This window comes from Ursus maritimus, unplaced genomic scaffold (genome assembly GCF_017311325.1).
Source record: "Ursus maritimus isolate PB19 unplaced genomic scaffold, ASM1731132v1 scaffold_6, whole genome shotgun sequence".
NCBI classification, from domain to species: Eukaryota; Metazoa; Chordata; class Mammalia; order Carnivora; family Ursidae; genus Ursus; species Ursus maritimus.
Window position 1 is genome coordinate 7,271,523 of NW_024426774.1, and position 14,441 is coordinate 7,285,963.

General features: G+C 50.5%; 1 protein-coding gene across 1 annotated transcript in view; it reads right to left on the bottom strand.

The window, feature by feature from the left end:
• Positions 1-14,441, bottom strand: part of DCDC2C (doublecortin domain containing 2C) — a 51,258-nt gene that overhangs the window by 17,435 nt on the left and 19,382 nt on the right. Inside the window, exons 3-6 of the mRNA XM_040623083.1 lie at positions 14,125-14,201; positions 9,272-9,400; positions 4,740-4,877; positions 1,921-1,963 (exon numbers count right to left, since the gene is read on the bottom strand). Of these exons, the coding sequence (XP_040479017.1) occupies positions 1,921-1,963; positions 4,740-4,877; positions 9,272-9,400; positions 14,125-14,201 (387 nt within the window). The remainder of the gene's footprint in view (positions 1-1,920; positions 1,964-4,739; positions 4,878-9,271; positions 9,401-14,124; positions 14,202-14,441) is intronic.

Sequence of the window (14,441 nt, forward strand, 5' to 3'; positions counted from 1 at the left end):
TACATCTCATCCTAAAACCTGTTCACTTTCCCAGCGGTAGCTTTCCAAAAGAGAAGAGAGAGAACTATAGGCGATATCAGAACAAACATGCCTCAGATTTTAGACCAAATATAACAAATATTGAATAAAAGGAAAAGAAAACTCTATCCCTACCGATCAGGACCCAGAGTCACAACAACATAACGAAATGAGGACATAACCAAAGCGAGTGATGACGAGCCCGGACTCGTGGCTCCATTCTCTGTGCTCAGAGGCTCCAGAACCATTAAATACGGGATTTCCAGGCTGTAGCATTCAGGCTAAGTGTCAGCATTCAAACTCAGTGCCCACACCGCACGTGAGAACACCGGTTACAACAGCTGAAAAAACTGTGAGGCTGGAAAGCTGCATGCGTCCACGTCGGCTCTTCTCTGTCCAGAACATCGGCCCCCTTCTCTGAACCACGTTAGGACCTGCGCTCCGTTTGCCGATCGCCACGTGTCGATTACCCCTTCTCCTGTACACCGTCACCCTACGCACGGGACTCACTCACACAAAGGTTTTGTCATGAAACAGGTCTGTGTCGTCCATCTGCACGCAACGAAGCACATCCCTACGGCAGAATCACGTCTATCCGGGGCGCCTGGGTGGCACAGCGGTTAAGCGTCTGCCTTCGGCTCAGGGCGTGATCCCGGCATTCTGGGATCGAGCCCCACATCAGGCTCCTCTGCTATGAGCCTGCTTCTTCCTCTCCCACTCCCCCTGCTTGTGTTCCCTCTCTCACTGGCTGTCTCTATCTCTGTTGAATAAATAAATAAAATCTTAAAAAATAAAAAAAAAAAAAGAATCACGTCTATCCATTCCATGTTCTTGATGATTCTCGTTCACTCATTCACCCAACTTTTAATACTAAAGGCAATCCACAGAGAAAGAAAACTAAAAATAAGTAAGATGGTCATTCAGCTCAGGAAGCTACCAAAACAACAACAGTCCAGTCGGAAAAACCTTGACGTCAGAGCCAGACAAGGACCACGCGAAGAATACTGGAGGCGAATCCCATTTACGAACCGACTTGCAAAAGTCCCTCACAAAATTGAGCAGAACATATTCAGAAAGGCATTTTTTCAGGGAAGGCGGTAGAATGAGGACTGCAGTCGTGAAGTCGGGGTGAAGAGTCAGGTCAGCTGTGTCGTTACGTCCAGCGACACTGAGCTCCTCCAGTGCAAGTACGGACAGGCAAGGGGCTGGGCTCATCCAAGGCTGGACTCTTGCCGGACAAATACCGTGGTGGCTCAGAGGTAAGGAAGCCAGAGTATCCCCAAGACAGCAGTTAAGATGGTGGTTACGAAATCTGAACTGTGCCAGGAGAAAAGCTGCGTCACGGGCAAGAATAGATCGATTCACGGGGCCTCGAGGCTGCTGAGTCTCAGGAGGGAGGTGCCCGAGCAAAGGGGCTGAGAGCTGGGGACGGGCGCATAGTAGGCGCTCACCAGCTCTACTGAGGACATAGCAATGTCAGTGGAGCCACTGAAAGAGCGTTTTCATGAGATGGTTGGGGATATGTGGTCATCTCAGACACGGGTGGTAAGGACCCATATGGCCGCCAAGATCTGGCTTCTCCCTGCCTTGCCAGGCTCGCGTCCTGACACTCGCCGGCCGCTCTTCTCGTGCTGTGTGTGTCACACTGCGTGTACATAAGCACACACACAGTGAGCGCTTCTCACCTCTGCGCCTGACGTGCCCCCGCCCCGCTGCCCCCAAGCCCAGGGCGGCCACACCAGGGGCAGAGGGAGAAGGAGAGAGAATCCCAAGCGGGCTCCACACTCAGCACAGAGCCCAAATGGGGCTTGATCTCACGACCCTGAGATCACGACCTGAGCCGAAATCAACAGTCAGATGCCCAACCAACGGAACCACCCAGACAGCCCAAAAAGGACTTACTTTTTTCTTTCTTCGTGAGAATTTCTCGATGTCTGCATACTTTCTGAAAGATAAAAGACCGTCGCTTACAAATTTGTAAAATCAGCCAAAAAATATCTTTCTAAAACTGTAGGCTACAGCTGCAGCTTTCAGGAGGGCAAGTCCCCACAGAAGTCTCCTCCAGTCCCCCCAGCGTCACGGGCTCACATCAACAGCTGCTTCCCAGCCTCCGAGCGGAAGGGGCCCCCACTGAGGTTGGCTCAGTTTCCTTCCTTGAGATCCTGGAAAATCAGATGGATTTCCATTTCCATCAGGACGGGTGGCATTCTGGCCCGAGGGCAACACGTGTACAGGCACCTTCTGCCCTAAACCTTGTATACAATCGTGGGGGAAATCCTAACAGGTTTGAGGTTTTTGACAGTTGACGGTCACTGCCACAAACACGGGTTTTTTCTGCCGCTCTCACAGGGACCTGTGGCACACGCGTCATGTTCTCCCTGGGTGGAGAGGAAGCATGGCTCGGAGACAGGAGGGTATAGTCAATGCCACAGCACTGACCAGTGGAAGGACAGAGACTCCAAGCCCGTCCAACACCCAGCCCGGCCTCCTTCCACCTCAGGACAGACCCCTTGTCTGACTGCCACCTTTCCCTCTGATGCAGCCCCGGGTATGCACCCTGCTCCTAAATCCTCTGCAGGGGGCTGGCCCCGCCGCTGCTACGCACAGGAGGGAATGCTCTGGCACCTCAATCTCCCGCAGAAGGGCCCTCCTGGGTCCACGTCATGCGTGAGGAACAGACTCCAGTCTCTTAGCAACTCTGTGGACTCTCTTTCTCTTTGGTGAGGGAGAAAGATATTTAAGCAACCAATAGACCCAGGTCAGGGTTCAACACACGAACAGGTGACAGGGAAAAACAAAACCCACGGAGAGGCGGGGGCTTGTGTGGGGAGCAGGGGACAGAGCAACAGAGAGGCCAGAGTGCCTCAGTTCAACAGCCCCTAAGGTACTTCTACCCACCCTGCAGTTAGGACAATCAGCAGTGACTTAGCAAGTGGATAAAACCAGGAAATGGCCCAGCCTGCCTGGCACATAGGCAGGATGCTAGCCTAACCATCCGCTGTGGGGTCATCGTCTATGGACAGGACAGAAGAAGCCATTCTCTGCCTCAGAGTAGAAACCCTAACAGCACGTAAGTGCAAACAGCACGTGGCCCACCTCAGACACATCCCTGGAGCCGTGTCGGCGTCCCGGGCTCTGGGCGAGGGCACTTACAGGGTGCCTGGTCCACCACCAGACGAGCATGGTCACCTCTTTCTCTTTGCTCAAGATAATAACCAGTAGAAACGTGACGGAGAAGCAGCCAGAGGAAAGGTCCCTGCAGGCCCTCGGAGAGTTGCTGCCACTGTATGCCATTCAAACACAGCCATGGGGCTGAGCGGTCAAGGCCACCAAACCCCACATCAGCTGGAAACCGCTCCTCCCAGCGAGTCAGGAGCTCCCTCGGGGCAGGAACGGGCGCTGGGCGCTGGAGTTCTGCGCTGCGACCAGCAGCTTCCGGGAAGGGGGGCTACAGGTACATTGCAGGGAAGCATCTGACACCCAGGGACCAGATTCCGGAGGAGCAGAGCCCGCCTTCCCGCGTGGGTGACGCAGGGCGTGGCCGGCAGGGCACAGTCCCCCGGGGCCCACGGTCAGCTGGCAGGCGTAGCTGCAGGCCTATCTGAGGGGGTCTACCGCTCATCTCTCACCCCACCCTGTCTTCTCAGAGGACCCAGAGACAACGAACTCAGACCCGGCCCTAATGCTGGGGCTTTAATCTGAGACAAACTGAGGACTTGAGTCAGTATTTACCGCTGAGCTCGTCTTGCAGGTCCCTCCTTCCTGACCCACCCCTGAGCCTGGACACCCCGTATGGACACACAGGAGCTCGCGAGGAGCTGTAGCCACTGAGGCCCCGGACTAGTAAGCAGCAAAGTCTAAGGAAACGTCAGACGTAATTGGGCCCTGGGAACGTAAGTCAGGCCACCTTCTCAGGGGGCTTCAAGGTCCTTGAATTGTGAGAACTGCAACGCACCCAGAGTCCACGCTCGTCCACGGGAGCACCTGGGCAGGACCCTGGGCACGCAGGTCAGGGCCCAAACCTGGGCTGTTCTTCAGAGTAAAGCCACTGGGCGTCCCTCAGGCAGGAGCCGACGGAAGAACATTATGCACTAATTACAATTCAGGCCAAATTCAGATGGCAAGCAGGGGAGCAAGCAAACAGCCCCGCGAAGGGACAGCCAACCCTCTAGTTCTCTGCGGTGACGGGACGGGAGACCCCAGCAATGCCTTTGTCTTCCTTGCAGATGTTCCCACAAGTCCACAAACACGCACACCGTGCTGTACCCTGTAGCCCAGGCCGGGGTCCACTGTAGCAATCACCGCTGTTCTCCCCAGGACGGCCGGCCGCCCCACACCAACTCCGGACTCCCTCCTGGTCAGAAGAAGCCAGCTGAAGTAAGGAAGCAGGACGAGGGGCTGGATGGACGCTGGGCTAACACGACCGTGTCCCGGGGCCAGTTCTGCGACTGTGTTGCACCCTGAGAGTCTTTCTAAGCCTCCCAGTGCCCCCGAGAAAAGGCAGTACGTGCAACACGGGGGCTCACTGTCCTTGTGACACATCACACAACAGGGTTCTCCTGCCTCGCTGTGAAAATCCAACGCTGTGTCATGTATCAAACAAGAATATCGAGTTTCACTATAGAAGAAGAGCCAAGAGCTGAGCGGGCTGTACTTGGGGGCGATACTGGGGAAAAGGCAAACTCTACCAGCTCGGAGGGGAAGGTAGGAAACGTGCTCACTGTTGGACCTCACTGGGCACCTTGGCGGACTTCCAGTAAGGGAAACACTTGAAGGTCTCCAGTCCCGCCGCAACATAAAAGTGGTTGTCTTGCAGATCCTTCGAGTTGTCTAAGAGATGCCCGTTCATGGTGAACAATCTGTGAACAGAGCAAGAAGAAATGGAGGCTTCACAGCAGTGACCTCAGGCTGCGGGCATTTCCACAGACGACGACCGGGACGTGGGCCACTGGCAAGCACTGACCGTGTAGGCAAGTGTGATCCAAACGGGCTAATTAAACCCCATGGGAGCTGCTCTTCCAGGGTTAGGCTTGCTTTCCGTTTCTAGATTTTTTAATTAAAGTATATTTTTAATTATGTACAAGCACTCAGAGGCCCTTGAGAACATTTTAAGCTCTTGGTTGGTGCTCAATTAACTTTAGTAACAGCAAAAATTAATACAAATTGGCTTATATTGTTATAACAATACCTGGAAAACAAACCAGTATTTATTAGCAAATAATATGCCGTTTTATAAGCACCGAAAGACTAATATTTGTCTGCCTTTTATGCTGTACTCTTTCGGCAAGTATTCACTCACTCATTCATTCATGTAAGAAGCGATTCATTCACTCGATGCTGAGCATCTGGACAAGGAGGTGGGCCGCGCTGGATATAAATATGAGTAAGGAGTCCCTGCTTCTCCAAAGTCAGCGTTTGTACACAAACCATAAACACAAATGCGGCCGGTGAAGGGCGAAGATTCGGACGTCCACGAAGAGGAAAACCAGACTCCACTGCAGGCCTCAGAGAGGTGGAGGCAGGCAGCGGGGTGGGGAGGGTGGGGGGTTTCCTCAGGGGAAGATGGGTAAAGCCATCCAGGAAGCAGGAGCGGCCTGGGCCAAAGGCCAGAAGGCAGGGGTTGACTGTCACTGAAGGTGGAAGGCACACACAGAATGTGCACAGTGAATCCTGGGGTCTGGAATATTCTAGGGAGAGGAACCGATCATTGAGCTTGCCGCAGTGGCTGGAGGTTGCCATGGAAGGGCAGACAAGAGCTAGGTGCTAGCAACAGTCCACTGACCACAGTGGACGCATCCGGCCGACGCGGCTGATAGAGGAAAGAGCCTGACCTGCAACGGGAGCCTCGGGCTGCTACAGCAAGGGTGTGCGAGGCGATCGGGGGTCAGAGCAGCGACTTCCAGAGTGGGAGGAGGAGGAGGGCACGCTGAACACGTCGAAGCCACAGAACCGTCGTCCCCTCCGTCAATCCTTCCCAAACCTTAGAACCACCCGGAAGGCTCGCTAACATGCAGACAGCTGGGCCCCACCCTCAGGGCCTCCGATTGGCTGAGTCTAGGATGAGGCCGGAACACTCATCTCCAACAAGTGCCCAGCTCACCCGGCTGCCCCGTGAGAACGGCTGCCTTAGATCAGCCATGGAGGAAGAGAAGACCTTCGAGACGGGAGACAATCATGAGAAGCCAACGGAGAGCCGTGTGGACAGCAGGCGGCCGTGACAAGGAGCACAATGCTTGGAACTCTGTTCCTCTCCTGCCATTGACCTCCCTCCCGGGGACAGTCGGTGCCTGTCCGCGCTGGAGGACCCAGACAGCTGGTGCCAGTGTCCCCAGGAGTACGTCGGGGAGGCACAGACGCTGGCAGTAGGCAAGGGGTGGAGGGAGGCAGATGGGACCGCGGGGCAGCAGGGCCGTGCGGGCTGGAGGACAGCGTCTCCTGGTCCAGGGCTGGCCAGCGAGGCTCTGCCATGGAGGGTTTAGTGCATCCCGGCAGAAGCAGAAGTGTGGGAGCAGATGGACTAAGAATTTAATATAAACGTGGAAAAGACTGTAAACGAAATAAGAGGAGATGTTACCAATACGAAACAAGAATACATAAAGAAGAAACAAACAGAAATACGGATGTGAACACTGAGTCGCAGAGACAGCATGGGGCCGAGGCGCCCATCGGAAGGGGTGCAGACATGGCTCGAGCCACTGCTGGGAAGACAAAACGGAGGGGGTCTCCCAGGGGCAAGCGGCGTGAGAAACAACATGTACACGAGAAAAGCCGAGAAATGAGGATGAGTAGGAGTGCCAACAGCCCGAAAGTAAGAATCTCAAAAAATAACTTAGACGTGGGAAGGGAGAAAAATGGGTAGGAATAATGAAGATGAATTTCACAGGATTAAAGAAAGAGGGAGGACCTCACATTGAGTCAGCAGGCATCAAAAAAAAAAAAAGAGACCACAGAGAAACTCACACGTGGGCACGTGCGGGTGACATCCAGGAACGCACACGAGCGTCTGGAAGGGCTCGCCCCAGAGGAGCAAGGAGCAAAGCGGCCAGAGCCGCAAAGACATCAGAGTTTTCAACAGCAGCGCTGAAGGCCCGAGACAAGGAGCTGATGTTTTCAAAATCTGAAAGGAAAGATCTTTGAAGCCAGCCACACCCTCGTGGAAATGCGAAGGCCTGCGAAAATACCGTCGCCTTCACAGGCCTTGGAAGCTTCCTGCACGGACTCACACCGAGAGCATCTCTACAGGAAGGACCTAAATAACGGGAAAAGCACCTCCAGGAGACACCACGAGGGCTCACGTGCAGCAGGGGGACCACGCACCTTGGCCCAATCTGGGTTGTCGTTTTAAAGAGTTAGATCAAAGAAATCCTTCTCAGGATAAACCAAAATTCAGATTGTGGACCACAGCAATGTGACAGGGGTTGTTGGGAGGGGAGGCCAAGGAGCAGGCATGTGGGCTTGTGTTCTTGTCAGGGAGGGGAAAGAAGTCAGTCCAGCATCGGCAAGACCTGGCAGGTGACAGATGCTGGAGGAGATGGGTCCGGGTTTGATTCTGGGGCCCAGGAGAATCTTGGCGCCAAGGAAGGGACACAGGAGCTGACAGCTCAGGTGGAGGGAGGTGGACGAAGGAAAGGAGCTCTTGACAGGGGCGGAGCTGGAGGAAAAATGGACCCTGAAAAAGCTCAAGTCAAATGTCCCAGACACACCAGAAGAGCTTCAGGTCTTCCCTCCAGCAGCAGGAGCCTTGCAAGGGCGAGATTCGTTGCTTGTATGCCTGTTAGAATGTCCGTTCTCAGAAAGTTAAGTGTTCTTTTTATGCAGTGATGAGACCAAATAAACTTACTATTTGTACTTCCAAGCATTTCTTTCATTCCCAAGCTCTGTACTTTTCTAAATTCAACCATAAAGTATTGGGGAGAGGGGCGCCTGGGTGGCGCAGTCGTTAAGCGTCTGCCTTCGGCTCAGGGCGTGATCCTGGCGTTCCGGGATCGAGCCCCACATCAGGCTCCTCCACTAGGAGCCTGCTTCTTCCTCTCCCACTTCCCCTGCTTGTGTTCCCTCTCTCACTGGCTGTCTCTCTCTAATAAATAAATAAATAAATAAATAAATAAATAAATAAATAAATCTTTATAAAAAAAAAGAATGGGGGAGAGAAAAAATCAAAAGCTTATTAATCTGATGTCCTATTTTCCCTCCGAATATTCTGTTTCCTTGCTTGCTTCGCCTCTGCCATTTCACGTGTGACACATGTGACTAATTCTACACTGCTTCCGGCTCCTTCCAAAAGCACCACAAGCCTGTCTGCTCCACACGACTGGCTCTTTCTTTGAGAGTAACCACTGATATTTATAACTGCATTCTGGAATCATCTGGGCACCCACAGAACTGGTTTTTAGGTAACATCTAATTTCCCCGGCACGTGTAGGGTCACCTTGTGACTCACCCCCCTCACTAGGTCAACGACTACCCCGTGGCTCTGAACGCCCAACCGTTTATGTCCTGCTCACAGGAGAGGCTCAGTCTTCATCACTGGTGTCACAACTGTTGATTGTAAATCAATCATTTCCATTTTAATTTACCCCCAAGAGAGGTAACTGACAACAAGTGAGATAGGAGTAAATGTTTTTGCTCTTCCATCCCAATGCCTACCATCTGGGGACCATCACTGCCCATAAACGTGATACTTCCAACACTCAGCGTCATTCCACATCTCTTACTTTTCAACCTTGAAGGTTTGTGTCTTCCCCACGCTTTCTCAGCCCACTCCCACACAAGACTTTGGGCCTCCTCGTCCCCGGCGGTGTTCCTAAAACCGAGGCCTTAACCTTTCCCCCTGCAGCCTGCTAGCCTGGCCACTCCCACTGCTCCCTCTTTGGGGTCCACTGATCCACACCGGGCCCTTGGTCTAAGTCCACAAACCTGTCCCTGGATTCACTCCCACAATCAGTCATGGCCACCCGGCCCCTCCCCATCCCATGGCCACCTCACCTCTGTCCCCCCTCTGCCCACCCCACCTCTCCCCATCCCCATGTTCTCATTCACCCCATTCACCACACCTAGCACATGGCAGATGTTCAGTAAACTGTTGAATGAAAAATGAAATAAATTGGTTAAAAAATAAGCATGGTAAAAAGACAGGAAATATCGTCTGAACCAAAGAATTAAAATCAGTCAATGATGTAGCCCCAAAGCCCGTCCCGGTCCAGGGGGGTATTCCCAGCTGGGACCAGGTCTGCCCCAGGTGACAGAGCCTTACTTTCGCACGCCTCCTAGAGGGAAGACTTTTTCCCCAATCATGGCCAGCACACTATTCCATTCCGTCAGACTGAATTTGGGTATGATAATTTTTACAGGTGGGATAAATAGTCTTCCATTTGTGAAAACACTGCAAGAATAAAAAAAAAAAAAAAGCATTCATTAGTGCCTTACACTTGAGGGGGAAACACTGGAAATTCAAAGAAAGACCTATAATTACAGAACTAGAAGCCGCATGTGATGCGCCAGGCAGCCCTCAGACACACACAGCGTGACCCGCCAAGGACCGTCACCAAGCAGCTCGATGCCGAGAGCCTGGTGACAGAGCAAGACTGCCGGGAAACATCTTTTCATCGACTATGAAATGCCCAGATGAACGGGACACAGCTCCACTTTTTAAATAATATGCGTCCACTGTGGTGAGTAAAATGGAAGAAAATTGTGCCCATTTGGCAAACAAAGGGAGAATTTCGCCTTTAAAAATGCAGTTACTTTCCCTTCCCATGGAGCCAAGATAGCGTCCCAAAGGAAATCATGTGCAATCCTCCGAAAAGACAACAGAAACAACTGATTCACTCGTGCGGTTTTACGGCAGCTTCACCGTGATCCCAGAGGGTTTGTTTTTTTTTTTTTTTTTTTTTCTGTGTCGGAGCAGGGAGTCAGCAGTGGGGAGAGAACTCAGTGCAAAGTTCTCCTGTTAATGAGGCCCTGACACCTGGTCCAAGTCACTTGGCAACAGTTTCACACTCTTGTAACTCCTATCAGAATAATGTAAACTATGAGCCTTGTTTCTGTAAGTCTAAGAGTAATAAATAGTATTTAACATTAAGGAGCTCAATTTTATAATTCTAGTTTTCAATTTTTAACATTATTATTTATGGTTACTGTTGTTTTATTGTTGTTGTTTTTCCTGTAATACAAATAATTTTTTTAAAGATTTTATTTATTTATTTGACAGAGAGAGAGACAGCCAGCGAGAGAGGGAACACAGCAGGGGGAGTGGGAGAGGAAGAAGCAGGCTTCCAGCGGAGGAGCCTGATGTGGGGCTCGATCCCAGAACTCCGGGATCACGCCCTGAGCCGAAGGCCGACGCTTAACAACTGAGCCACCCAGGCGCCCCAGTAATACAAATAATTTAAAATTGGGTGAATACATCTCTTTTTCTTTCAGAGCAAATATAAACTTTGATACGTTTGTGCAAAATACAAAGAATCGGTCTTCTTTCCTAATGCTCTGTGGCAAGAGGCTTCTAATCCATGCAGAGACCCCTTCTTCCATGTGTAAAATATTGCCTCAAAATAAACCCTAGAAACTGTTCTGCGCAAGTTATATTACAAAGCATTTATGAGATAGCCCTCCTACCATAAAGATTTGCTACAATGTTTCCATCTCTTGGTTTTCCTCAATGTTTTATCCCAAAAGTCTTTCCAAACATAGATTACTACTAGTAATAAAAGAGATACGTGTTTAAACAAGGTCAAGCTATGTTTTTGTACACAACTAATGAATCATGGAACTTCACATCAAAAACTAGGGACGTACTGTATGGTAACTAACATAATATAATTAAAAATATTATCAATAAATAAATAAATTTTTAAAGACACTTAACATGCATTCTTATCCTGAGTGCGGGGAAATAGGCACTGTTATGAACTGAATTATGTCTCCCCAGCCCCAAATTGTGGCCGCGCCAACAGACTAAGACACACGCATGTCCACTGGGGGTGTCGCTAAAAGTGTCGCGATCTCCCTCAGGGGCAAGTTGGTCACATAGACTGAAGAGACGAATGGGATCAATAACCACTGACCCATTCTTTTCATTTCGTGAAATCCAACCCATGGAAATGAAACAGATTCCTATGCAAAGACGTGTTTCCCACGGGCTTATTTATAGAAACAAAAATATAAAAACCACCTCTCTGTCCAGGTGCTGAGAAATGGTTGAATGAGCTGTGGTACAGCCATACGATAATATATTATGCAGCAGCTGAAATTGTTTATGCCGAATTTGTATTTACAGGGGGGAAATGGTCAAATAGAATTAGTGCTATAAAACACACACACACACACACACACACAAACACACAACAGAAGGTCTGAAGAGAACACAAAAAGTAAGTGTCTCTCAGGCGAATAGTGGTTGCCTGAGAAGTAGGATGAGGGATTTTGACTTTATCCTTTACAGTGTTCTAGGTTCCCACATTTATTTATAATAAGAATGTAAAAATGGGAAAAAAATACCCATATGAATATTTTAATTTTTAAAGACAAAGAAAGGAAAGAAATATCTCCAATTTACAAATTAGGAAATTACAAGTTGAGAGGCCGTGCTGACTTAACACAACTCCCAAAGTTGCTGGTTGAGCTGAAGAATGAACTAGACCTTCTTGCTCTGCCAGAATTCAAGCATCAGTCCATCTGCCCCCCATGTTCCAGGTAGTTGGATTGGCCAATCGACCCACCTGAGTACCCAAGAACAGCTTCCCGGGAAAGTACGCAATGGAGAGGTTATGGGCAGGCAGGGGCCCCTGGACTCACGGCCAAAGGCCAGCATGCTTAGATGAGGGCACATCCGAATTTTGGAAAACTAGTAGCCAGTTTTTAAAGCACGGCTTATCCATATGTGCTCATAAGGCACCATCTCCAGGGTACACTGTGTGGTGGAAAAAAGGAGGATACACAACAGTATTTGCAGGGTCCATATGCTTGCCGAAGCTTGGATCTGTGAGCCTGTCCTATAAGGACCACCGGACGTGGTTAGCAGCCATTGCGTCTGGGGAAGTCACTACAGATCTGGGGATAGAAAGTGGGAGGAACACTTACTTTTAATGTATAACTTTTAAAGCGCCATATTTATTTACCATGGGCATAGGTTACTCTGGACACAAAAAGTAGTCAATTTTTAAGAATAACTTTGAAATAAGAGAAGTTAAAGGCGTTAAACTACTACTCAATGTGCCTTCTATGGTGCTCATTCCTGTTTAATAGGAAATATTTTAAATATTTTAAGTAGGACGTATTTTAAGCGATTAAAATAGGAAATACTGTAAATTTTTTTAAAATAGGAAATCACACGTGGATAGGAATGGACCTTAGTCAGGGGCTGATGACGGTGATGACAATGACCCAACAGGTAGCATGGGACGCAGCTTTGCTTAGTGGCAGAAGCAGGACGTAAATCTGAGCCTCAGTCTCCACCTTACACATGCACATGGTCTGGACCAGCTCGATTCGGAGGAGACCCAGACAGTCAAGGGAGCACCGGCTCTGTCTCCAAATCCAGCGCAGCCTCAAACAAGCCACCCCCCACCCGGCTCCCCGCCACCCCGGCTCCCCCAGGAGAAGCCCTTTCTCCCTTGAGCATCGAAGACTCTGGAATGCACCACGACTATTTTGTTTGCTTGTTTTTATAGTTACAAGGTCTGCAAGCAAACATGATCAGGTCTTTGTAGAAAAGACTCTGCGTTTGAATGGATATTTGGGTCCATCTAGTGGAATTTCTAGCGCACCGATCTAATGCATGGAGCACATGCTGCAAGTGTAAATGGTCTGTAATAGAAAAAAGGAATGTCCGTCAAAAGAAGTGAGAATCACTGATGTTTTGGCTCATGCCAAAAAAAAAAAAAATATATGCTTCTTTGCCAGGAAGAACCCATAAGCCAATACTGTTCCCTGAGATTTCTATACATTCTTGAGAAAGAGACGTCCTTCACAAAATTTGGAAATACTGTGCCTCTCATCGCTTCAAAACAGCTCTCAGATTTATAGAAGGCACGATGGAAAGACCGAGGTGCTGAAGTGTTGCCTTGCATACACGTAAGGAGAGGTATTTTACGGGAATGACCGTCGAGGTTCTGAAGAGACGTGAAAGGGGCCAAGTTTGGCTAATCAACGGGTCATGTTTCCTGCATCCTTCTGCCTCCCAGTCTGGGCTCTGAGGAATCTAGCAGGGGCTTTCCACCTGACGGCCCACAGCCCTTCGCTGGCCAGCACGCCCATGAAGGGCACCAGGTCAGGGATGCGGCAGATGCTGACAATGGCCAGGACCAGACACCCCTGCTAGCGCCATTCGGACACAGAGCGCCCACACTTCTGCAGAAACTCACTGCAGTTCTGTCCCCTGGAAGCAGAACGCGGTAAAGGGGAGGGTGCTTCTCCATCTCCACATCAGAGGCTTTCATCGTAAAATATGACAACATCACAGTATGAGAAGGATTTGGAGAGCTCCTGCTCTGTGACTGGCACTGGGCAGGCCTGCTGGACGTGTCACCAGGGAGCCCTCAGCACACGTGCGTGGTCAGTCCTGTTTTACAAGCAAGGGGGCCGGTTCAGAGACACGGGGTGTGTGCTGTCAAAGACAGTAAGATGAAAAGCGTGGCAGAGTGGAGCCCCCTGACATCCCCGTCCTGCAGCAGCGCGAGGGAAGGACATGCTGCAACCCCACGGGTCTCTGCCAGTACCAGCTCAGGGTGGGGAAATAACCCCTGAGTTTCCTTCCAACACCCACCAGCTGCAACTGCTAGCTTGAAAAATAAATAAATAAGAGCCTAAGGGTAAATTGTGTGTGTGAAGCCCTTGCCTTTCCGCCCCCATATAAACTGTTGGACAGCATGGCGACTGGATTGTTTTTCCAAAATCAGGGTTCAAGAGAAGAAAGGGTATGTAGCATCTGAAAGGCTGAATCATACAGGAGTCCCTGTCAGAGAAAGAGAAGCGCGAGCTAGCGGAGGGGAGGGGGAAGAAGGGGAGGGGGAGGGGAGAGGAAGGGGAGAAGGGGAGTCTGTCCGGCTGGAACACTATCTTTAAGGAGCCACCGCAGTTGTGATTTCTCACCCACAAGACCTTACTCACTTCACGTGCCGGGATGTACGGTGAAATGTTTGCCACCTGGAAGGCACATTCATATCACAATGTACCACCGGTCTGATCTGAAAAAAAGAACAAACAAGCGTCAGAAGTCAGTTCCAACTGACAAACACCTGCTAAGTATCATGGACTGAGAAGCGCTGCCCGGAAACCTGAATGAAGGTGGGGACGACGGGCGGCTTCCAAGTCAGGCCACGGGCTTCGAGCTACAAAGTCCTGCGAGCAGGTGAGAATGCCTCCCCGTGTTCCCTGACCCTTCTCTCCTCTTTCCTGTGACTCCAATCTGAGGGGCTGGGCCACCC